The 25098-nt window shown below is 44.8% G+C and overlaps 2 protein-coding genes across 7 annotated transcripts in view; both read left to right on the forward strand.

The window, feature by feature from the left end:
• The first annotated feature begins 754 nt into the window (after positions 1–754).
• On the forward strand, positions 755–20028 carry LOC129645799 (uncharacterized). 3 transcript variants are annotated; one of them, XM_055571209.1, is made up of 2 exons: positions 755–3409; positions 19886–20028. In XM_055571209.1, the coding sequence occupies exon 2, from the start codon at positions 19909–19911 to the stop codon at positions 20026–20028; it is 120 nt and encodes a 39-aa protein (XP_055427184.1). In that variant the 5' UTR covers positions 755–3409; positions 19886–19908. The 3 variants fall into 3 exon arrangements, with proteins under 3 accessions (XP_055427184.1, XP_055427185.1, XP_055427186.1); XM_055571210.1 differs by having other exon boundaries at positions 755–1076; XM_055571211.1 differs by having other exon boundaries at positions 755–960.
• Positions 20022–25098, forward strand: part of CILK1 (ciliogenesis associated kinase 1) — a 30160-nt gene continuing 25083 nt past the window's right edge. For all 4 annotated transcript variants that reach the window (XR_008711494.1, XR_008711495.1, XM_055571204.1 and 1 more), the window contains exons 1-2: positions 20022–20158; positions 22073–22127. Coding sequence is in view for 2 of the 4 variants with exons in the window: in XM_055571204.1 (XP_055427179.1) it covers positions 20058–20158; positions 22073–22127 (156 nt within the window). In the remaining 2 variants the exon portion in view is untranslated. The remainder of the gene's footprint in view (positions 20159–22072; positions 22128–25098) is intronic.

Below are 25098 nucleotides of genomic sequence, written 5' to 3' on the forward strand. Positions count from 1 at the left end.
CGGAGCTCCGGCCCTGCTGGAAACCCCGGACGCCGCAGCGGAGCTGCTAGTCTGCTGCGGAAACCTGCGCCGGCGCGGCGAGCATGCGCACTGCCGACCCGCCGTCGCACGGCTCCGCTGCCCCCTCGCTGCCCGGTGGAGGGCGAGGGACATTCACTTGGTTTGCGCGCGAGGCACAGCCCGGGTTAGGTCATCGGGTGTCCGAAGGCCAAACTCGACCTAGTGTTCGGTTCAGTGAACTTATGCAAACTTGCTGCTGCTAAGTCGCTTCAGTCGTGTCTGACTCTATGCGACCCCATAGGCGGCAGCCCACCAGGCTCCCCAGTCCCTGGGATTCTCAAGGCAAGAACACTGGAGTGGGTTGCCATTTTCTTCTCCAATGCGTGAAAGTGAAGTCGCTCAGTCGTGTCCGACTCTTAGCGACCCCATGGACTGTAACTCATCAGGCTCCTCCATCCATGGGATTTTCCAGGCAAGAGTACTGGAGTGGGGTGCTCAAACTTCGAGTTAAGACCCTCGGGCAAGCGGTCCTAAGGTATCGAATTGGGTGCTCGGGATGGTCGCTACACGGTTCTCGTCGACAGTGGCTAGAATCCCAATCCAGGACTGCAAGGAAACAGTGGAATTCCACTATCGTAAGGCTGTCATAATTACTAAGCTTCTCAAAAACACGGTTCTGGAGGTTGAGAAAAAGAGGCGCTCAGGAAAAAGCAGGAGAGAAAACTTAGCCCCCGACCCCCTGCAACGCAAGTCGCACTGCAAACCCCATCATGCAACGCGAGGAGGACGCTGGGGCTCTACGGCCTCGATAGACTGCGGCGACGGCTCCCGTGGCACACTGGGATTTGTAGTCAGCCGTTCCACGTAGAGCGCCGGTACTCACACGCTGTTCTGGCCCCGCCTCTTAAAGCCCAAACATCTGATTTCACTTCCGCAGAAGGCATTCCGGTTTATCTGGCGGTATATTACTTTCCAACACTGGACATTGTTTTAAATACTGACTTTGGCATGCTATGTGTAAACCTAGCCTTGGAGCTTCTTACCTTCTTTCAGCAAACATTTATGGAGATTTCTAGGTGTGGGTTACTAATAGTCACCAGGTTTTCAAGACCCTACCCGTGATTCCACGAATTCACAAGAGTTTAAATCTCTTATCCCTTATTTTATTCTGTTTATTTAGATCTTAGTAATGCAGTACATTTTTCTGTAGAAAAACAAAGGCAAAAGAAAGGGAGGGGTGCAGAACGGTGAGCTATATTATGGAAGCCCCAAGTACTATCTTTTAATATTAGGATCCATCGTTCTCATGGCTATATTTTCATTTGCCTAAGTCAGCTACCTGTAAAAAGTACATTCTTACTTAAGGGAGACTAAAAATTTACCAGTTTGTAGTTTTTAAAGGAGACTGTAGAGCTTGGGTCTTTTAATGATGATTTTCCTCCCAATGGCCTCTTCTAAATCATATTTTGAAATTAAAACGGGAGAAAGACTAGATGTAGTCTAAAAGTAGAAGGAAATGCTATATGTGATTCATGAATACAAAAGATCGGTTTTGCAAATGAGGAATAGGGTATTGAAATATTTTCAGAACTAGTCTATTTCATTAAACTGGTTGAATGCTCATGACATTATTTCTATTATTCTAGTAAATGAACAACAAAGTTTAATAAAATAATAATTAGTATTTGTAACAATAAATTGAGCATCTACTTTATTAAAATGCTGTTATGTTATCTAAAATTTTAGATAAGTATCCACTCTATCCACTGGACCTTTTTACAGGGTTGTATTATTTCATCATATTATGTAATACTCACATGGTTATAATTTTCCCTAGGCTAGGACTACTGACCTAAGCCACTTACTAGCCCAGTGGACCCTTGTTAAAGGTAGATCAGGACAGTCCATTTGCCAATTGCTTGATCAACTGAGTTTGACTAAAACTGATCATTTTAAATACTTCAAAAATCACTTTTCATAGGGGTGATTATATGATTTGTTAGGCTGCTTCCTGTCTCCATATCTTTTCATTGATAATGACTTTCAATTCTCATTTGCCATATGGTTTGGGTGTTATGTAGGTAAACATGAATGTAGATAAATGTTATACAATTGCCAAGCGGACAGATGACCCTTTCCCATTTGGGACAGGAAGTCTAAGGAAGCTTGGCAGTCTTGTATCTTGTTTCTTCAACAGAAGCAAGGGAAAAGAGGGATTCGGGCCTTTTGCATAGATTCTTTTTGGAAATAATTTTTTCAGTTCTTAGAATTTAAAAACAAAGACAGTGAGAGAAAACTGGTATGAGCTGGGAGATCTAAACTCAGAGAAAGGATTACTGCTTTATTAATTTAAATTGTGTTGTTTAGGGCAATGTGTTTCTCCTGACCAGTAGTATTAGCACCAGAATTCTGGGGAGAGGCCCCAGCAATCTGTTTTCACAAGCTCTTGGGGGTGATTCTGATGCCTCCAGCTAAAGTGTGAGAACCCTTGGCTTGGGGCAATTATGTGAATTTAAATCGAGGACCTCGATGCAATTTCTTTTTTCAAAGTGGTTCAGAGCCAGGCCTCATAGGGATGATTTACCTTTGCAATATAACTAAGGACACAAGTGATGGCGTTTAAGCAGTGTTACATTTCAAATAACTAGTTACACCCTGAGACCGATCTGTAGAGCGTTACCTAGAGTGTTCTCCACCTGAGTAACAATCCAGTTTTCCAAACTAAAGTTGCTCACAACATAAAAACTCTTGAAGTTCCAATGGATGCTAACACGCAGTCTGGTTTTTATTTTAAATATTTTTTATTATGGTTAAGTATGATGCAATTTGCCATCTTTAACCACGTTTCGGTGGCATTACAGATATGTTTTTTAAAGCCAGGAAAGCGTGTCCACCATGATCATCTGTAATGGGATGTTCTCAGAACGTGCATCCTCGGCCTGCATCTCTCCATCCTGATGCCCTAGACGGCCGTGTGGAGCTGGAGAGCTCCTTGGCGGTAGGCGGGACACAGGGCCCCTGGGCTACCGCGGCCCGGGGTGGAGAGCCGAGCGCGGGGCTCGGCGCCCCAGGCGGTCCGGCCGCGGTGCAGGGACGCGCGGGGCCAGCGAGGGGAGCTGCAGGGTAACTTTTCCCAGGGAAAGCGACCGGTCGTCCCCACCACAAGCCTCTCAGCCTTTTGTTTGTTTTCCTGCCGGAGGCTGGAGAGCGGCCGGATCCCCGCTGCTCACCATGCGCCGGGCGGCCCGCGCCCCTCGCCGGCGCCCCCGGGCGTCTCTGCGCGGACCCCTCGGCCCGTCCTAGCGGGGGTCGCCCTGCCCCGGCTTCAGCTCCCTGGCCGGCCCCGTGCCCGCCCTCCGAGGAACCGCGCTCCCCGCAGGGGCGGGCCCTCGCCTGTGCCGCGGCGCCGGTAAGTGGGGTCGGGGATGAGGGGCTTCCGCCGGGTGACCTGTCACTGGGGGTGATGGACCCGAGCCGCGAGGGTCCCCCCCCACCCCCTGCGGTGGCCCCACGAGGGAATGGAGGGCGAGAAGGAGGCTCTCGGGTTGTAGTTTCTCTCGGCGGTCCTGTGGGTCTCTCCTTGGCAGAAAAACTCCCATTTCCTCCGAGTCGGGAAGATTTTGCTGGCTGTTTACCTTTTAGCGTTAAAGGAGGGGAAAGATCCCGGCCGGATTTGAAGCCCCTGTAGTAGAAGGTGGAGGGACTTGGCTTTTGGAATTTACCCGACTAGGCCTTTGGCTGTCCCGCAAGGGGTCTGAGCAAATCTTCACACATTTCTGTGCAACCATTTTTCACTGGGTTTCTTTCTGCTCTGATTTTCTTACTAATCTGAGTAGATGTTATGAGAGAGATGTTGAAGGATTTTTCAGAACCGCCGTTTCTTTTGTAATGCACCTTTTAAAGTTTGACAGTGGCATTGAGGGCTTTTACTTTTAAATATAAAAGTGGCTGAATGCCTTATTTTTCGGAAAAGAGTATTCGTTTCCACTTATAACTAAATAAAGAACTGCTCTTGCTGAAGCTGAATTATAGAGAGAAAATATCACCCTGAATTTTGCATCCAGGGCTAGATTTCTCTAAGGTATTGGCACTTGTGTTCTTTATTTTAGCCTGGAGCACTTTTTGTACTGTTTGATAGCTAGTTTTCATTTCTCACATTTTCCAGTGAGTGGGTTTTCAGGATGTGCCTCCAAAGTGAATTGTACTATTGCCGAATATAAAATTAAACCGAGTTTTAAATTTGTGTAGTTAACATATAAATTATTAAGAAGAATTTGTGCCTCAACCATATGTTAGCTGTTCTAGAAGTTAATGTATTCATAAATATGCACATTTGAAATAGTTTCCGAACAAAGCACTGCAATTTGGTAAAGAATTTGGCCTTCCTGTCTGTTTAAGAACAAGTAATTGTGGGTGTAGAAATAAGAATATGTTGGGATTCTTTATTTAAAATAATATACCACTGCTTGTTCCCTAAGGTCCAGCCCTCTACAGTGACCCTGCCTGTCCATTTTGCCTTGTCCCCTTCTCCAAAGTTAAAACTAGTGGCAGGGCAGGAATGGGCAGCCACATTTCTAAGTGAGACCAGTTTAATTTTAGATGATGGAAGGATGTGTTGGAGGGTTGATGGAGCCTTTCTGAGTGGGCAGAGGTCTGTCCTAGCTAAGGGAACTCAACATTCAGTCACAGAGAAATGCTTTTTCTCACTGAGACTTCTTACCTATAGACTGTGTGTAAAGAAGCTAAAAAAACCCCCAGCCTTTGGGGGTTTTATTTGTTGACTGTTTCACATCATCAAAGCTCTTTTTTCTATTTTCATTGTTTTCTTCTCGTTGTTTTTTGAGGTTCCTAGTAATGGTGGAAATCCTGTCAGTCTTGAACCTTTGGACTTATCTTTAGCCATCTTTTCCTTCCTTTCCTTCATCCTTTCTATCAGTGAGTCATCAAGACCTTTGACCTGTGGTTTACGTAGAACCCTTCCTGCATATTCTAATCCAGAGCCTCACCCTTCTACCCCACAGTTAGGGGCAGCCTCCCAAGCTGGCTCAGTAAAGTAAAAGTGAGAGTCGCTCAGTCGACTCTCTGCAACCCCATGGACTATACAGTCCATGGAATTTTCCAGGCCAGAATACTGGAGTGGGTAGCCTTTCCCTTCTCCACAGGATCTCCCCAACCCAGGGATTGAACCCAGGTCTCCCACATTACAGGCGGGTTCTTTACCAGCGGAGCCACAAGGGAAGCCTGGCTCTTAGTAAGTCCTCATTAAATGTTTGCTGAGTGAGTGGATGGATAGGTGGGTGGATGGATAAATGAATGAATGAATGAATGAGACACACCACCCCCTTTCTGGTCTCTTCAGCTTCTTGTCCATCTAGTCTCTTAAAACTATCACTTCCTCATGTCTCTCCTTGCCTTGCAACCTTCAGGTTCTCTCCCTTCTCAACTATCCCAAGTCTAAAATAATTTGCCTGATTTTTTGAAGCCTTTCATTACCAGGCCTCACCCCTCCCATCTAAGTCTAATTTTCAGGTCAGCATACATCTTTGCACTCTGTGGATGTAGTCTTCTTGCTGGCCTGTTCTACTAAAGGGGGCCAGGATGGTCCCTGCTCAGATCACTGACCTAGAAACCCCCACACTTCTCCCCTCTCTCCTGTGAAAATCTTACCCTTCTTCGGGGAAAGAACCTAAGTCCTCACTTCTTTTATAACATCTTCTCTGTTCATTTCTCTAGCAAGTTTCCAGATATTTGTTTGTTAGGCCCTCGTTATTTTAACTGTATTGATCTCTAATTGATTTAGGTTATTTTAAGCCTCTTTAGGGTTAGTTTTAGTTTAGTCACTCAGTCATGTCCAACTCGTTGCAACCTCATGGACTGTAGCCTACCAGGCTCCTCCGTCCATGGGATTTTCCAGGCAAGAATATTGGAGTGGGTTGCCACTTCTTTCTCCAGAGAATCTTCCCCACCTAGGAATCGAACCCGGGTCTCCCACGTTGTAGGCAGATGCTTTACCGTCTGAGCCACCAGGGAAGTCTCTTTAGGGTTGGAGTGGTATTTTTCTGCATGGTAATGTGGGGTTGTGGGCTTTGAACTCAAGCAGAATTGAGATTGGGGCTCATCCTCTGTACTCATGTGGCCTTATGGATTCTTCAAGCATTAGGTTGCATGTTCATGCTCAATCGCTAAGTTGTGTTGGACTCTGTGACTTCATGGGCTGTAGCCCTCCAGGCTCTCCTGTCCCTGGGATTTTCCTGGCAAGAATACAGGAGCAGGTTGCCATTTCTTCCTCCACGGGATCTTCTGGACACAGGGATCAAACCCGGGTCTCCTGCGTCTCCTGCCCTGGCAGGCAGATTCTTTATCACTGAGCTACCTGGGAAGCTGGTCGTCGTATGTAAGATAGGGGAGATACCTCCCCATCTGGCTGCAGTATGGAGATGGTCTAGGTACCTGAACAGTGCCTGGAACACACCTGACAAAAAATCTACTCATCCCTCCAGAGTGACTAGAAGAGCCCTGAACACATTGCAGATATTTGGTAGATGTTTGTCAACTGACTTGGAGTCAAGTCATGGCTCGGCTTGGAGGCCTAGATGATGGCAACCATGTAGAATCCTTAGTAAGTGTTATCCTGCCCTTACTTAAAACGGCTAGAGCTTGGGTTATTCCTGGCTACAGCTCTGCTTCTGGGATCTGCTGCTGTTTTTCCATGTGAACCTTGCCAGGAACAAGGACGCCTTTAAATTTTTTTCTTCTTTTTCACTGCTTCTTTGCAGCAAGCTCCTCCATTTCATTTTGCAGGATCTTGCTGAGTTGGAATTGTACATAGCACTTCTGTCTTTCTGATCGTGGGGGTATGTGTGAGTGTGTGTATTTATGGAAGGACGAGTTGCCTGGTGGTTTCTGGGCAGAATTCTGGGCACAGTGACCTTTCTGTGCATGTTGATCTGTCAGCCTGTGGATAGTGTCTTACTTAATCATAAATTGTTTCATCAGCTCTCTTGGATGACCATGGCCTTCTGAGAAAGGCCTGTAACTAGAGCATCAGAAACCTCCTATCTGTGGACCTCAGTGCTTGTGGTTTCTGTGGGTGCCTGGGAAAATGTACAGAGATGTGTGCCAGGTGACTTACACACATATCTACAGTGTAACTGGGTCCTAGACTGACTGTGCTTACCTTGAAACACTTTTAACATCTTTATGTGTACAGAGTGTTTGAGAAAATTACCTAGTGAAAACAATTTACTGAAGCAAATCAATTTCAGGGGCAAATTACATTGAAGTGCTAAGTGTTATGGCAGGTAGAAATCAGAAACACCTTTACCGGTAGCCAAGAAGTAGAAGCAGCAGCAGAAGGTCCTCTCAAGATGGTAACCAAGGCTGATGTAAAATTCACACTCACTGTCTCTGCTCTTCGTGAGGTGCTGTCTGATGCTAAGAAAATTCTGCTGCTTACTAAAATCCAGAGGAAATACTCAGTCCAAGCAGAGAGCTTCCTTTCTTGATTCCTTCCAAGGAAACAAGCATCCTTGCACATTAAGTACCTGGCTCGCTGTGCTTTTAGAGTTGACACTTTCATAGAAAGGGTGCCTGGGTTTGAACTCACATGTGCCGCTGGCTTCAGACCCTGGGAGCGCTGACTTGTGAAGCCAACTCAGAGTTTGAAAAAAGCACATCTTTGGAGAGCTGTTACTTTTTTTGTATGTCATTTCAGGGTTAGTAGCCTTCCTATCCAGAGAAGGCAATGGCAACCCACTCCGGTACTCTTGCCTGGAAAATCCCATGGATGGAGGAGCCGGGAAGGCTGCAGTCCATGGGATTGCTGAGGGTCGGACACAACTGAGCGACTTCACTTTCAATTTTCACTTTCATGCATTGGAGAAGGAAATGTAACCCACTCCAGTGTTCTTGCCTGGAGAATCCCAGGGATGTGGGAGCCTGGTGGGCTGCCATCTGTGGGGTCGCACAGAGTCGGACACGACTGAAGTGACTTAGCAGTAGTAGCAGCAGCAGCCTTCCTATCGGAGAAGGCAATGGCAACCCACTCCAGTCCTCTTCCCTGGGAAATCCCATGGACGGATGAGCCTGGTAGGCTACAGTCCATGGGGTCTCACCGAGTTGGACACGACTGACATGACTTAGCAGCAGCAGCAGCCTTCCTATACTTTTTACAAAAGGGGAAGTGGGCATCTTTAATCACATATGGAAACAGTGTCCAAGTGTTCTCCTGGACACCCTTTGCTTTGAAAGTGAATTTATTAATGATTGATTTAACTCACAAAAGTGAGTGAGGAAAAAGTAAGCCATATATACCAACATATTACCTTGGCTGTTAAAAAGCACATGTTTTCCTAAATTGTTGTTAAACTTTTGAGAAGGATTCATAATCTTTATGCCCTGGTCTCTATAGAGCTGTTCAGTTTTGCAAATTATATATGAGGGATGGCGGCAGAAGTGGGGTTGATGGTATAGGAAAATTGTGTTAAGTCGCTTCAGTCGTGTCCAACTCTTCGACAGCCAACTCTTTGAGACTCTTATGGATTGTAGTCCACCAGGCTCCTCTGTCCACAGGACTCTCCAGGCAAGAATACTGGAGTGGGTTGCCATTTCCTCCTCCAGGGGAATCTCCCTGACCCAGGGATTGAACCCTCATCTCTTACGTCTCCTGCAGGGGCTGGAGGGTTCTTTACCACTGTGACCTGTGCTTGGTCACTCATTGTGTCCAACTCTTTGCGACACCATGGATTGTACCCCTCCAGGTTCCTCTGTCCATGGGGATTTTTCAAGCAAAAATACTGGAGTGGGTTGCCATGCCCTCCTCCAGGGGATCTTCCCAACCCAGGGATCAAACCAGGTCTCCCACACTGCAGGCAGATTCTTTACTGTCTGAGCCACCAGGGAAGCCACTAGCGCCCCCAAATTGACAACAGTCAAAATGACCCTTTACAAACCCATAAGTTACTCATTCATTCATTAATTCATTCAACACATCTTTATTATGGGCACCTATTCAGGCCAACTGGATGCCAGGTATCTATCAGGGTGCTAGGAATACAGTTGTGAAAGGAACAAAACCTCTGCCCTTAGGGAGCTTGTATTCCCAAGATACACACAGTCTGTATATGTAACCCTGTGACTCAGGGGTAAATGTGGGTTATGCAAAAAAGGCTCAAGTGCTTCTGCCTCCTTGCAGGGTTTCCCTGTGTTTAAAGGGTCCACACACCATGCCCTGCCTGTCCTGCCTGCCGCCTGTTTTTGAAAACAGACTTGTACTGGATGTAGCCATGCCCATTGGTTTGCGTGTCATCTGTGATGGCTTTTGTGCTACAGCAGAGGACTTGAGTAGTTGTGACAGAGACATGTCACCCTCACAGCCCAACGAGTTTGCTGGCCCTTCACAGAAAACATTTGCTGACCACTGCTCTGTTTTATTTTTATGTTAAGCATTTTCTTCCTTAATGTGTCATTGATTTGTTTTGTTATTATGCATGATTGTGAAGCATCTTAATGTTGCATGAGCTCTGCTGTGTTTTAAATGTGCGCTGATATTTGAGTAGTGCTTGAATATGAGACATGTTATGACTCCCTCCCTCATCTTCACCTCAACCTCTCTTGCCCACCCTTAGAACAGAGGGTGGTCAACAGGTGAGCAGCTGAGGCCCAGACCACGACCACCGCCTCCATGAAGCTGGGAGACTCTCACCCGGGCTCATATGCAATTTCCCATTAGTCAGGGGCAAGTTATTCTTCCTCTGGGTCTTCAATATTTCCTTTCTCTTTGGTTCTTCACAGCCCTCAACCTACATAGAATGAAGATTCCTGTTGTTCAGTTGCTAAGTCATGTCTGACTCTTTGCAACCCTATGGACTGCATCACACCAGGCTCCTTTTTCTTTCACTGTCTTCCAGAGTTTGCTTAGATTCATGTCCATTGGGTAGGTGATGCCATCCAACCATCCCATCCTCTGCTGCCCTCTTCTCCTTTTGCCTTCAATCTTTCCCAGCATCAGGGTCTTTTCCAATGAGTTGGCTCTTTGCATCAGGTGGCCAAAGTATTGGAGCTTCTATGGGTCCTAGTCTAGAAATAATCTACAAGCAGGGGAAGACTTTCCTTTGGTATCAAGGCATCTGGCCCTTTGCAGGAGAAGTGATAGAAGGTTCTAGAACTTTCTCCTGGGACCCAAGACCTGGTGTGTGAGTTCTTCTCTCAGGAGCTCAGGTTGAAGGAGGAGAGGGAGGTCAGGGTATGAAACAGCCTCTGTGGAATAGCAGAGGGCAATCCAGGTAACAGTTTTCTTCTTCCATCCTTCCAGTTAAAGGCAGTGCGTGCATGATTGGTCGCTCAGTCATGTCTGACTTTTGTGACCTCATGGACTGGAGCTCACAAAGCTTCTCTGTCCATGGGATTTTCCAGGCAAGGATACTGGAGTAGGTTCCCATTTCCTTCTCCAGGGGATCTTCCCAACCTAGATATCGAACCCACATCTCCTGCACTGTAGGTGGATTCTTTACCACTGAGCCACCAGGGAGGCCCAAGACAGTAGCCAAAAGCATCTCTAATATGCTCCTTGGCACAGGAATGGCACAGCAAGACCTACAATAAAGAAGGCTCTTTTGGCCTTGTAGCTGCTGCCCCCAGTGCAGAAAAAAGCACTAGTCCAAGAGGCCAAATACTCAAAGGACATTTTTGCTTGAAATATATATGGGGAGCAGAATTAGGTCCCAGAAAAAAGAAAAAAAAGAAAGAAATAGATGTACTACTTTTAGTACCCTTTTAAAAGAAGTATAACAGTATTAACTTTACTCTTGTAAAGTTAGGACACCTGTGAACCTAGATTTCATGCCACTTGAGGTAAAACGGAACTCAGAGATACCAGGAGAAGGGCCCTTGAGTTATTTTGCACATGATCCAGTTTTCCTATGAGGACAGGTGAAAGCAGTGGCATCTTTTCAGTGGAAAACAATCAAGGCTCAGAGAGACAAGCGTGCCATACAAGTCTGAATGGGGGAAGAGGGGCTGGTAAACTGCAATTTCCAAAGATGCCCACTTGTGCATACAATTATGGGAATACCAGACCACCTGATCTGCCTCTTGAGAAATTTGTATGCAGGTCAGGAAGCAACAGTTAGAACTGGACATGGAACAACAGACTGGTTCCAAATAGGAAAAGGAGTTCGTCAAGGCTGTATATTGTCACCCTGTTTATTTAACTTATATGCAGAGTACATCATGAGAAACGCTGGACTGGAAGAAACACAAGCTGGAATCAAGATTGCCGGGAGAAATATCAATAACCTCAGATATGCAGATGACACCACCCTTATGGCAGAAAGTGAAGAGGAACTAAAAAGCCTCTTGATGAAAGTGAAAGTGGAGAGTGAAAAAGTTGGCTTAAAGCTCAACATTCAGAAAACGAAGATCATGGCATCCGGTCCTACCACTTCATGGGAAATAGATGGGGAAACAGTGTCAGACTTTATTTTTCTGGGCTCCAAAATCACTGCAGATGGTGACTGCAGCCATGAAATTAAAAGACGCTTACTCCTTGGAAGGAAAGTTATGACCAACCTAGATAGCATATTCAAAAGCAGAGACATTACTTTGCCAACAAAGGTTTGTCTAGTCAAGGCTGTGGTTTTTCCAGTGGTCATGTATGGATGTGAGAGTTGGACTGTGAAGAAGGCTGAGCGCCAAAGAATTGATGCTTTTGAACTGTGGTGTTGCAGAAGACTCTTGAGAGTCCCTTGGACTGCAAGGAGATCCAACCAGTCCATTCTGAAGGAGATCAGTCCTGGGTGTTCTTTGGAAGGACTGATGCTAAAGCTGAAACTCCAGTACTTTGGCCACCTCATGTGAAGAGTTGACTCATTGGAAAAGACTCTGATGCTGGGAGGGATTGGGGGCAAGAGGAGAAGGGGACGACAGAGGATGAGATGGCTGGATGGCATCACTGACTCGATGGACGTGAGTCTCAGTGAACTCCCAGAGTTTGTGATGGACAGGGCGGCCTGGGATGCTGTGATTCATGGGGTCGCAAAGAGTCAGACACGACTGAGCCACTGATCTGATCTGATCTTTAAAAAAGTAATTGTGTCATTTACTCAGTGGCTCTCAAGTTTTCAAAAATAAAGAGTGGACCACCCTGTGTCCAGACAGGTTCCCAGGCTGGGGATGAGCAGGGCACCCGGCATGCACTGCTGGCCGTGAGCAGATGGGAGTGCTCTGAGGACGGAACCGGGAGTGAGGGGCAATTGGGACAGACTGCAGGGAGGTTTCCCCAAAGTCACCTAGCCCCCAGATCCATAGCATTCATTTCAAAGTTTGACTGGAACCCTTTGAAATTGAAATATAGCTCTATCACTCTTGGGTACAGCCTAGCCCAGAGGCCACAGGCCTGATCTGACTACCCTGCGGGGGCTTTGCTGTGATTCTCTGTGACCCAGTAATTCCAGCACTGTGGTGGGAGGTCTCAGGCAGCCTGCCTGCTTTAATCTTTCTGCAGTATTTACTATTCTCCTGTCTCAGAACTTCAGAACATTTCTGCTCAGGGCAGACCCTCTGGTTGCCATGACTTTGCACATGAAGAAATAGAAGCACTGTGTTTTGAGGTACTTACCAAGGGTGGTATAAGACATACCTAGCAACAACTGAAATTCATATTCTGACCATTCAAACCATGAGAACCTGCTGGTGAAAGCAAACCAGGAGGTGTGAGAACAGAGATGAAGGGAGTATGGTGAGTGTCTGGGGTGGGGCTGTGTGTCACTGACCTTGAGGAGGTGGGGGACAGGGCGCTGTGACCTCTCGTGGAGAGAGCTGTTGGTTGTGTCTGTGTGGGTTAGGACAGGAGGCCCTGAGGAGGTGATGTAAACAGTTCACCTGCAATGCAGAAGACGCAGTAGACGTGGGTTTGATCCCTGGGTTGGGAAGATCCTCTGGAGAAGGAAATGGCAACCCGCTGCAGTATTTTTGCCTGGAGAATCCCATGGACAGAGGAGCCTGGCAGGCTACCATCCATGGGGTCGCAAAGAGTCAGACACAACTGAGCTACTAAGCATGAACATCTCAAAGTTCATTCATGTTGTAGCATATGACAGGAGTCTCAGGACTCAGAGGGAGAGAAAGAGTAGATTCGGAGCTTTGGGGTCTGGCTGAGGCAGTGGGACTCTTGTCCCGCTCTGGGCGGGAGATGATGTACAGCACATGGGGTCCCTCTGGGGAATCATCTGCCCTTCGCTAGCTTTTGTGCGTGTGATTGGAAAGGTGGAAATGTCGATCCTTTTTTTTTCCCCCTAGCCAAGTGCTAGCTTGATTCCTGACCCAGAGAGTCACAGAACCACAGAGCATTAGAGCAGGAAACAACCTCACTTCATCAAGTCTCTCTTCCTAACCTCACAGAAATTAACCCGAGGACCGAGAGATGCTCTGAGGCACAGGGGGTCTGAGCCGAGTGCAAACTGGGACTTGGTCCCTCTTTGTCCACAATCAGTCGCCTCCGCTGTAGGCAGTGGGTGCAGGCAAGGTCCCCGCTGGGTCCGCCGAAGCTTGATTGTAGAATGAGGCCAACTGGAGCATGGCCACATCAGTGGTTTCCGTATTTGAACTTTGAGCTACAAAGTACTCCTTTTAATTCCTCTCGTTTTCAGATCCTCAAAAGATTTCATGACCTTTGGATCTTTTGCAATCGCTCCCTTGAGTTTGGTGCAGTGGGCCTGGGTTCCTGTCTCAATGCCATCGCTGATTAGTTGCATAACCTTGAACAAGTAGCTGTGTCTCCGGTTCCTTATCTGTAAAATAGGGTAATAATAATAGTACCTACTTGGCACCATTGTGAGGACTGAATAGATTAATATATACAAAGCACTTATCATACTACTGTGTACATAGTAAGTTCTAGAATTATTATTCCCACCTTTTTGGCTTATTTGAAGATGTGATTAAATTATTTGAGATGGGGAGATAAACCTCAGTTATCTGAGTGGGTGACTGTGTGTGCTTAGTTGCTTCAGTCATGTCCGACTCTTTGCAACCCTATGGGCTGTAGCCCTCCAGGCTTCTCTGACTATGGGATTCTCCAGGCAAAAATACAGTGGAGTGGGTTGCCAAGCCCTCCTCCAGGGGACCTTCCTGATCCAGGGATCGAACCTGCCTCTCCTGTGTCTCCTGCACTGGCAGGCAGATTCGTTACCACTGGGCCACCGAAGAAGCCCTACCCGAGTGAGCCCTAAATGCAAACACTAGTCTTCATAAGAGAGAAGCAAAGAGATTTGACACAGAGTGAAGGCAGTGTGGCCACAGAAGCAGGGATTGGCTGATGTGGCCATGTGCTGAGGAGCACCAGAAGCCATCAGTCACCGGAAGAGACAATGAATGAATTCCTCCTTGAGCCTCTAGAGAAAGTGCTAATACCTTGACCTCAGTCCAGTGATCCTGGTTGCAGCCTTTGGCCTCCAGAAACGTGAGAGAATACATTTCTGTTGTTTTAAGTCACCAAATTTATGTTAATTTGAGAACAGCCGCTGTGGGAAACTAACGTCATTGGTAAGGAAAATTTTTAAAACTTGGTTTTTGTCAGTGATGCATGGATCAGTAACTGACATGTCCTTGACAAGAGAAATTAGCCATTATTTAGAAATCAGCGGCCCTGAGCCTTCCTTGAGATTCCTGGCCAGTGGTCCACACGGTGACTTCTTCCTCGTGCAGCTGTAGCACTGTGGTCGTCTCCACCCCGCCAGGAACTTAGCCCAGCTGCGTGCCCTGCTCACTGTACGTGTTCCACAGGAATGCTTTCATTTGTCCTTGATGGAATACCCGATGTTGGCTTTAGCACCAAGACTTTTGAGTAGGTCATAGGACAAGAAATCTACAGCAGATATTTTCAGGGATCGTGCAGCAGCCCAGTGATGTCATCCAGGACTCAGCTTCTTTCTTTGCGTCCATCCTCAGCAGTTGGGATTCTCATCTTGAGAGCTGGCATCTCATCATCACCAGAAGACTGTCTCAGCTCTAAACATCACAGCTTTATACAACCATGTTCAAGGCAGAAACACAGGGCAACCTCTTGGCCAACTGCCTCTGCTGCTGCTGCTGCTTAATCACTTCAGTCGTGTCCAACTCTGTGCAACCCCATGGACTGCAGCCCGCCAGGCTCCTCTGTCCATGGGGATTCTCCAGGCAAGAAGACTGGAGTGGGTTGCCATGCCCTCCTCCAGGGGATCTTCCTGACCCAGGGATCAAACCCGGGTCTCCTGCATTGCAAGCAGATTCTTTACCACTGAGCCACCAGGGAAGCCCCAACTGTGTCTATCAGGGAGTAGACTCCCCCTCAGAAGACGTTATCTTCCCTCGCCGGCTCACTTTTCCCTTCCCATCGTCCCACTCCTAAACAGTATTCAGTAGGAAGTAGAATTGCTTGGCTTGGCTTCGACTGATCCTAGTTCATACCTTGAGGCTGTAGTAGGTGGCTGCCATCTCTGATTATACTGAATCCTGAATAAATCAGAGCTCTATAAATTAAGCAGCAAGAGGAGCATGGCTTTTGGGCATTGGCATCTCATACGGTCCTTCTTTCTCCTAGCATGTTGTCCATCACCCTGTTGCTTTCCCAGAGCAGCAGTGAGTTTTTGTCATTTCCTTTCAGAGCATAACATGAGTCATTACATTCAGGCCACCACAAAAATGATGAACAACCGAACAATACTGATCTCAAATGTCATTAACCACTTCTTGCTAGGTTATGTTCAGAATTGACTGTGGTCGAGTGATACTTTTTGTCTAATGTTAATTTGCATAAAGCCACTTCTTTTTTTTTTTTTAGGCTAGGAAATAATTTACTAGAGCATAGACAACTCAGATAGCTGTCATGGTTCTGTCCTCTGGATTCATATATAATGTAACTAATCCTTCTCTCCAGTACCCCTCTGTATACTTGAAATAATCAACATGGCTTCCTAAGTCTCCTTTTCTTCCTGTATTCTGTTGTTTTTTCAGCTACTCTTCTTATGCTTTCATTTAGACCCTTAGTATGTTCTTTAATATCTTTCTTGAAGTTTGTCATCCAGAGTTGAACAGTAATTCAGGTGCATGTTGAGACTGTCCCACGTCCCTTATTCTGGATGCACAGCTGCCATGTTGCAAAACTCTAGTGGACACCATTCATGTAGTGTTCTATGATACCCCAGAGTTTTGCAATATATTAGCCTTGTCTGAATGCTGTCCTCCTAATAAGAACTCCAATAATGCACTATCTTTGGAGGAAAAAAATAGAACAGCCTTAGAGCATCTCCAATGAGAGGTTTTGTACACACTTCAAATTCAACACCATGGAAAACAGATCCCATAGTGTCTCCTACTCTAACTTGCATCCTGTCTAGTACCTTTGTTCAGACCTTCCACATAGTTCACCTAACTATTGCAGTACTCTCAAACTTGGCTGTCTGCCTCAAGTCTCTTTATTCTAACATCAGTTTGAATAGTCAGGGGGGATCTTCCTCATGTGATTTCCCTGCTTAAAAACCCCAGAGAGTTCCCATGTCGCAGGGTAAAGACCAAATTCCTGCATGACAAATATACCTTTTCACAACTAGACCCCACTCAAAGTGGCCTGCATTTCCTTACTGCCCTCCATGGCTTTTATGCCCTAGCCTTGTACTTCACAGTTGGGCTGCACATTGGAATCCCCTGGAGGGCTTTCGAAACTACCAGAACTCAGCCCCTACCGTTGACCTTCTCTTAGAAATGGGACTTGGGCATCAACATCTGTTAAAAATTTCCCAAGTGATTCCACAGTTTACACAGGGTAGGAACGACTAGGCATTTGCCCTCTTGTGAGCATAGCAAGCTCTTATACCCACCAACCTTTGGCAGTTTTTTTTCCATCTGTAAGTCCTTTCTCTCCCTTTTCTGTATAATAAAACTTCACTCATTGTTCAAACCTCAATACTGCTTTTGCTCTGAAGGGTTGTCAGATCTCTCCCTCCTCCCAAGAATTGGCTGCTCTCTCTACTGTGGGCTCGTAGTGTTTCCTGCAACTTCCACGTATGTGACCGCTGTAAGTCATTTAAAGGAAGGACCTTTCCCTTATCCATAATGTACCCCAGAAGCCTTGCATAGTGCTTGGCATCTCGGTATGAATACAATTAGACATTTCAACCTGACTTCAGTGCCTGAAGAGACTAGTCCGATCCATTTTACAACAGTATGTGATTACTCGAAATAAAATTAAAAAGCAACTGCTATGGTGTGTTGAGGGTCAAATCTTGCCAGAGTAATTGAGTTTTGTTCTATGATAATGTGACTGATGGTAGCAAGGAGGAACCATAGGGTGACTGTATACTGAATGAATGACCCACTCTATCATGATTTTGATAAAGCTCTTAATTTTTTCCAGAGAGCTTTCTCAATGGTAATCTAGGAAGACATTTTCCCAATTATATAATTTTAGTAGATGAGGAAGTAACTATCAAAGAAAGGCTTCTATGATTAATAATAGATATGAATTATTATTATTATAGTATAATGCCCATTGGCCTCCCACCCCCCCCCCAAAAAAAAGGGAAAGCCCACATGCTACTGGAATGTAGATCGTTATTAAATTTTGGTTACCATAGTTCATCAAGGAGATGGAAAAATGTGTGAGGATTCAGAGATGAATGCCAAAGATAATTAAAGGAGTGGAAAAATGGGTCCTATGAGGAAAGGTTGTGTAATTACAGCAAGAGGAGGCTGAGAGATATACATCTGATTACTAATTTGATGATCATACACATTTTCATGAGATAGTTTTTTTATGTCCACAAAAAATGCAGCATGAAGAAATTGGAATAGTCAGGTTTAAGTTGGACATTAAGAAGAATATTCTAACTAACTAGATTACTAAATGCAGATCTGATCATGTTATTTTCTTGTTAAAAAAAATGACTTCCCACTGTCTCTAGGTCAAAGCCTACTTTAAAAAAAAATAAAGCATGTAATTTATTAGCTGATTTTTGACAGATCAAAGTTCCAGTGATTTTTTTTTTTTTTAAGGAAGATGACATACAACAATGGTTTGGGAATTTTAACTTGGAAAATGAAATTATGAATCATGCAAAAACCATATTGTCATATCAAAAATGTTGTCTAGTCTCTAAGTTGTATCTGACTCTTTGTGACCCCATGGACTGTAGAATGCCAGTCTTCTCTGTCTTGATGGGATTCTCCAAGCAAGAATACTGGAGTGGGTTGCCATTCCCTTCACCAGGGGATCTGGTTAGTTCACCCAACCCAGGGATTGAACTAGAGTCTCATGCATCTCCTGCATTGACAGGCAGATTCTTTATATGGGAAACCCCATATAAAAAACAGATGGAGATAAATATAAAAAAGAAGGAAAAACACAGAGCCCCAAATTGCTTATGTTGTGGCCCAAATGCTGTTTCTATGTTGAGACACAGCTTGAATCCAAAATAGTCCACAGTGCACTAATCGTGAAGTGGAGAAGCCGTAATGTGTGATGTGTTCTGTCTTATGAACAAGTTCATATTAGGTTTTATTAAGTAAATCCGCATTAAAATATTTTAGGCTGAAAAAATGCTTAAGATACATACTATCTTTTTAAAGATTTCCTTCCTCTACCATTTTGAGAATTTTTTTCAACTTTTAGTCTATAATAATTCAAACATACTACAGAGTTGCCAGAACAGTACAAGGAATACATAGACACCTTTTCCCTGATTCACCTTAAGTGATATCATACAGTATTTATCTTTCTCGGACTTATTTCACCTGACTTTATGTTCCCTGTTTCTCCCCAAACATTCATTGACCAATATTTGCATCCATCCATGAATCTTGTCTGTAACAAATTGTGAAGTTTGCTTAATAGTGAATTTCTTAATTCCTTCTTTCCTTCTACATTTATTGACTGGAATTCTTTTGGAAGGAGAAGTTGCATTGACTGGATTTAGTTGCAGAATATCACGTATTTCTAACCATTCTTTTCTGATCTTTTAACTTTTCAGATTATTAGTTTGACAGATGTATTTTTAATGCCTTTAGTGTTCTTATTTAAAGGATTTACATTTTATTAATGTTTGCCTAAAGGCATTGCAATCACTTAAGTTATGTACTACATTTTCTTCATTATAGGCAGACTGAATGACACTTAGTTTTATAAATGAAAAAAATCAATGACTTATCTTTTTAAAAAAACACAAGTGAATGACTTTAAAAGAGACACACCCTACATGCAGGCCTTAAAAAAATTAGTTCTTTGTTTAGCTTCCGAATGTCTAGTAATAAAAATATTAAAATACTGTCTTTGCTTAGCCACAAACAGTTCATGGAGCACATGTAAGTTCTATATCAGGAGAACCTTAATTTAAACATTTCTTGGCTTTGGTGTGTTTACATTGTTAAGTCTAGCTAAATTACACAGAACACAGCATATTTAGCATGGATTTTTGTAGCTCAGCAATTTCCATCGGCCATAGTTATCATGTAGTGTTTGCCTACAGTGGTTTAGTCAGCAGAAAGGTATCGAATTGCAGCTGATTAATTTCTGAGTCAGTGGTGAAATCACTTTACAAGAATTCTCTCTCTCGTTTTATACAAAATTAGAAAAGAGCATTATTTAGACCAGAAGTGGACAAACATTTTTTTGTAAAGGGCACAGTAATACGTCCCTTAGGCTTTGTGGACCATACAGTCCATGTCACATCTACTTGGCTGTGTAGCATGAAAAGGGCTGCCAATAATATGCAAGTGAGTGGGCAGGACTGTGTGCCAATAAAACTTTATTTACAAATCACGGATGGTGAGCTGGGGGGTTACAGCCGGCTCCTGATTTAGATAGACTCAGAAACGTCCATTAACATTTATCCTTGTCTCTTATCGTTCTCTACAGGCAGAAGACTCATCTTTGAAAATATGTATTTGGAAGATAGTCGCGTTCTATTGGATACCTTGTGCTGGTGCTGCCATAGAAAAATCTGGTTACACTCTGGGGAGGTCGGCTGCGGCTGCAGGACTGAACCGCCTCGGCCCTGAGATGAGTGTGCGGCCTGAGCGGGCACACCATGAATAGATACACAACCATCAAGCAACTCGGGGATGGAACCTACGGTTCCGTCCTGCTGGGAAGAAGCATCGAGTCTGGGGAACTGATTGCTATTAAAAAGTGAGTTTTATCCTTCATACTTGTGGTTCTTAGCTCAGCTGTCTGTTCTTAGATTCCCTGCTCCCTGCCCTGGTTTCCTGGAATTAACTTCCCAGTAAACTCCCTGCATCCAAGTCCTTACCTCAGACTGTGCTTTCAAAGAACCCAAACTAGGAGCTTTTAATCTCTTCCTATCAGATGTAAGACCAAGCCCCCAGTTTTACAGATCGGCCCCTTCCTGTTTTCTTTGGTGTATTTCCTCCCACTAACCATGTGTCTACTTCATCCCAGCCACTCTGGCCTTTGGCTTCTTGAACTCACCAGATGGCTTTCTGCCCTGTGCCTTCCTATGCAACTCCCTACCCCACGCCTCCAACTGGGCCAAATTCCCCTGGTCCTTCAGGTCTTGGTTTAGTACCACTTCCCTGGACAACTGTTCCATGATACCTTAGACAAGGTTAGGTCGCTTTGGGGCCCAGTTTCACGATGCCCTGACCGTCTCCTCCATAGCACTCAACACAGAAGATGGTTGATCACCTGCCTTTCTGTTCCAAGGTCGGTGCCATGAGGAATGTCTCTTTAGTGCCTGGGCCTCTGCCACATAGCAGGGGCTAAAAAAATACCTAGGGCATGAATAAAGGGACTGGTCACTCAACTGAGGAGCAATGTGACATTGGGGACAGACTTGTCAGAGTGAGAAGGAGAGATGAGAGTTGGTCTCTCAGTAGCCAGCGATGAGACCTTGGGGAAATGGCATAACTTCTCTGTTTCTTAGTTTCCTCCCATCCCATCTGTCTCATGGGGCTGCCATAAGATTCAAATGAGAGGATGTGGTTGAAGTGCTGTGAAAGCGGGAACCCTTAGCTTTCTGGCCAGCTCACCAGGCTCTGTCTCTCTCCTCAGGCTCTGGGCCAGGGGTTGGCACACTTTTCCTGCAAAGGGCCAAGCAGTAAATATTTTGGGCTTTGTAGGCCATACGGTCTCCATCACAACCTAGCTCTGCTGTTGTAGTGGGAAGGCAGCCACAGATCATATAGAAACAAACGGGTGTGATTGTGTTCCAGCAAAACTTCATTTGTGGAAACTGAAGCTTGAATTTCAGATCACTTTCACATGTCATGATTTACTATTTTTCTTTTGTTTTCTGCAACCATTTAGAAACATCGGTGAGGGACTTCCCTGGTGGGTCAGTGGCTAAGACTCCATGCTCCCAATGCAAGTTCAATCCCTGGTCAGGGAACTAGGTCCCACATGCCACAGTGAGGAGTGAAGGTCCCATGTGCAGCAACTAAGACCCAAAAAAATAAATATTTTTACAATAAAATAAAACAAAAGATAAGTGCCCTTCTTGTCTTGTGGGCTGTATCAAATCAGATGGTCGGGGGGAGCTGGCCCATGGGTCATAGTTTGCCAACCCCTGTACCAGAGGCCTGTCCTTGTGCAGTCCAACATGGCAGCAAGTAATCATGTGTCATTTAAATTTAAAATTTAAATTAAGAATTCAGTTTCTGTGCTGCACTAGCCTCATTCCAACTGCTCAGTAGTCACGTGCATCTAATGGCTCCCATACTGGACAGCACAGAACATTCCCACCAATACAGAAAGTTCGATTGGACAGCTCTGGTCTAGATAAAATAAGCCCATGGAATTTTCCCATGGTCAGCTAATTAGTGACAGAGCAAGACATCAGTCCGGACCTCTTTGCAGTACCCTGTGCTAACTCTCCTGGGGAATTTTTGTGCTGCAAAATTGATTGCACTGCCAGGTTTCTAAGTAGAGTGCTGTTTTGGATAGTATAATATTTGGTAGAAATTGGAACCCACTTTAAGCACTGTTCATTAGGTCCAGAATGAAAACTTTTTTTTTTTTTTTAAAGATAAAGCGTAGCCTGTTACTGGGAGTAAGCATGCTGTTTGTTTTTCTCTTCTCTTTTAGAATGAAAAGAAAGTTTTATTCCTGGGAAGAATGCATGAACCTTCGGGAGGTCAAGGTATTTATTAACACATGAGGTTACATATGTTTATATGTATATACATATGGTTGCTTAAAATTGCTTTATACACGGTAGATTTATAGTTGATACAGTTAGAATTGTTTCACTGAAGCTGAAAGAGGAGGCAGATGATAACAATACAGTTAAAAGCTAAGAGAAGAAGATTGTGGTGTTATATTAGTGCGTGTACTTTTTGTAAAAGTTTTTTTCATGTGTATTCATGTACTTTATTTAAATCTTGGTAATAGACTGTTAACCACAGATTCATTCAGCTTTCACTTGTTTCTCACTAATGTCCCTTTTCTTTCAAGTTATGATGAAATGTACATAATATTTACCTTTTTAAACACTTTTTAAAAGATTTATACCACTTTGTTTACATAGTAAACTAAACGGTATTAGAAAATCTGTCGTACCATCCAGAAATTGAAATATGCAGTAATCATATTGTATAGTCATCTCTGAGGAAAGCTTTTTTGCACATTTTCCACAAACAATGCCTGTGCATTAAGGTTAACAGAAACTCAAAGGAAAATGGCAGGTTGCCAGGTAGATAGTCGGAGAAATAGTGGACGCTATTGGAATGACAAAGGTGTCCCATGCTAGAACCCAGAGGGCTCAAAATAGATTCAGAATTGTGTATTTGACCTAAAAATGGTACAGTTCAATGGCATTAAATATATACATTATTATACTGCCATCAGCAGCATCCATCTCCGGGACTCTTTTCATCTTGCAAAGCTGAAACTCTTTATCCATTAAACAGAAATTCCCCATGAATCCCTCCCCCCAGTCCCTGGCCAGCACCATCCTACATTCTATCTGTATGAATTCACCTACACTAGGTGCCTCATATAAGTGCAAACATACAGTATTTGTCTTTTTTGTGACTGGCTTATTTCACTTAGAATGTCTTCAAGATTCATCTCCGTGTCACGATTTCCTTACTTTTTAAGGCTGATTAACAGTCCACTGTGTGGATCTATTATATATTGTTTATCCATTCATCCATCGATGGACACTGAGACTCCTTTGGCTATTATGAACCTTCCCATATCTTTAAACTCCTTTCCACTGGCTCCTTGTCTTCCATCCATCAATGTGCCCATTGTTCTCTCTAACCAGACTCAACCCTCCCTCCCCTGGACCTCCCACCCATCCCTCTTCCTGACCTCACTTTCCAGGCTCTCCCTCTGCCATCACTTCCCCCCACCACTGACTTGCCACTTTACTGTATCAGGCGTTCTGCTGAAGCTGCTCTCCTAGCAGCCACAAGCTGCTCTCCTAGCTGCCAAGTCCAGGATCATTTTCTCAGGCATTTTCTTGTCTGTGGACTACTTCCTCCTCTCCTCCCCTCCTCTCCCATGTCTGTGGACTCTGCTTTGACCCACCTCTTCTTCTTTCTTGCCTTTCACCAATGGTTGTATGGGTTCACGCTTTAAATAATGATGATTTCTCACACTCTCTTTTCAGCAGTTTTTTCCTTTGCTTTGACTTCTCCTTCCAAGGGATTTTATTCGTTCCCCTTCCTTCAGCAGCCCCTTTCACATCTTTTATCTTACTTATGCATTTAGATCAGGGGTCAATAAATAGCCTACTGCCTGTTTTTACTTTTAAAAAACTGTTGGAATGCAGCCATGTCCATTTGTTTGCATATTATCTATGGCTGGTTTGATGCTACACTGGCCAAACTGAGTGGTTGCAGGAGGGACTATATATGACCAGGAAAGCCTAAGATTTATACTGTCTGTCCCTTGACAGAAAAGTTTGCCAACCCCTGCTTCAGGTCCATATATCCAACTGCTTAGTGGACACGAGTGCCTGAATTTTCTAGATTGTCTGCCTCCCCCAGGGCTCATCATTGCTCCCTCTTCTGTCATAATTACCATTTACCCTCCACTCAGAAACCACAGCTCATGGCAGTGGCCTGTGTGACCCCACTCCCCACACATCTCATCTCCCCAGCACTCAGCTATTCACACACCATCTACCATTTACTGAGTAGCTGTTACGGGCCAGGCAGCACCTTAGGTGCTCTACACGCTTGGTCTTATTTCATCCCCACAACCACCTGATGAGGAAACTCTTAGCATCTTGAGTTTCATGATGACAAGACCTGAGACCCAGAGACTCAGTAATTTGCTGGAGGGAAACACAGCTCTAGGCAGCAAGGCTTGGTCTCAAGCCCAAGGTCTGGCATCCAGACAGTTCTCTTCCTTCAGACACTGGGTGGCCACTTGCTCTCTCACCCAACCTCTGAGGGTCTCCCTCCTGACACACGGTTGCTCCCCGGACCTAGCTTGTCTGCGCCTGACTTTCTTTAAGTGACGTGGATGAGACTCACTGACCGACCACTCAGAGCCTGCAGGTTACTTACTCCTCCCTGAAGCATCTCTGTTGTGCTCCTTCTTCTCTGCCTGATGCAGCTGAGCTGCCTCTCTTTGGAAGCCTTTGCCAAGCCAAAATAAGATGCCTTCTTTCTGGAAGTATGTCTCTCGAAATTGAGTCACGTAAGGTCCTCCACAAAATTGGTCCTTTTTTTTATATTACTTCTTTTCTATTAAACTGATAGAGACTTTAATTGGCCCCTGAACCTCACTTAGATGCGAGAGCTGCAGCCACTCTCAGACTTGGACTGGTAATTCATGCTCAAAGCAAACATCTGGCTAAGAGTGGAAGGTACCCTACTCCTTGCCTGGAAGTCTCTTCTCTCAAAGCTCTAAAACCGACTTCGTCTTCCTCCGAATGAATCTGCCCAGTTCATCCTGCTGCTCGTCCACCAGATGCCTCAGCCATGGCTGGTGGTGCATTTTAAGCAAAGAGACAGGAAAGACGACTGCAGTCCATGAGAGTCTGGTGAATGCTTACAAGTTAGCAGTGTTTGCTACTCATGAAGAACCAGAAATCCAACCCAACTAGAAGCAGTAATCAGGATCTGGCCATTTGGCCAAAACAGCTGAGGATTTCC

The sequence above is a fragment of the Bubalus kerabau genome, chromosome 3, assembly GCF_029407905.1.
Source record: "Bubalus kerabau isolate K-KA32 ecotype Philippines breed swamp buffalo chromosome 3, PCC_UOA_SB_1v2, whole genome shotgun sequence".
Lineage (NCBI taxonomy): Eukaryota > Metazoa > Chordata > Mammalia > Artiodactyla > Bovidae > Bubalus > Bubalus kerabau.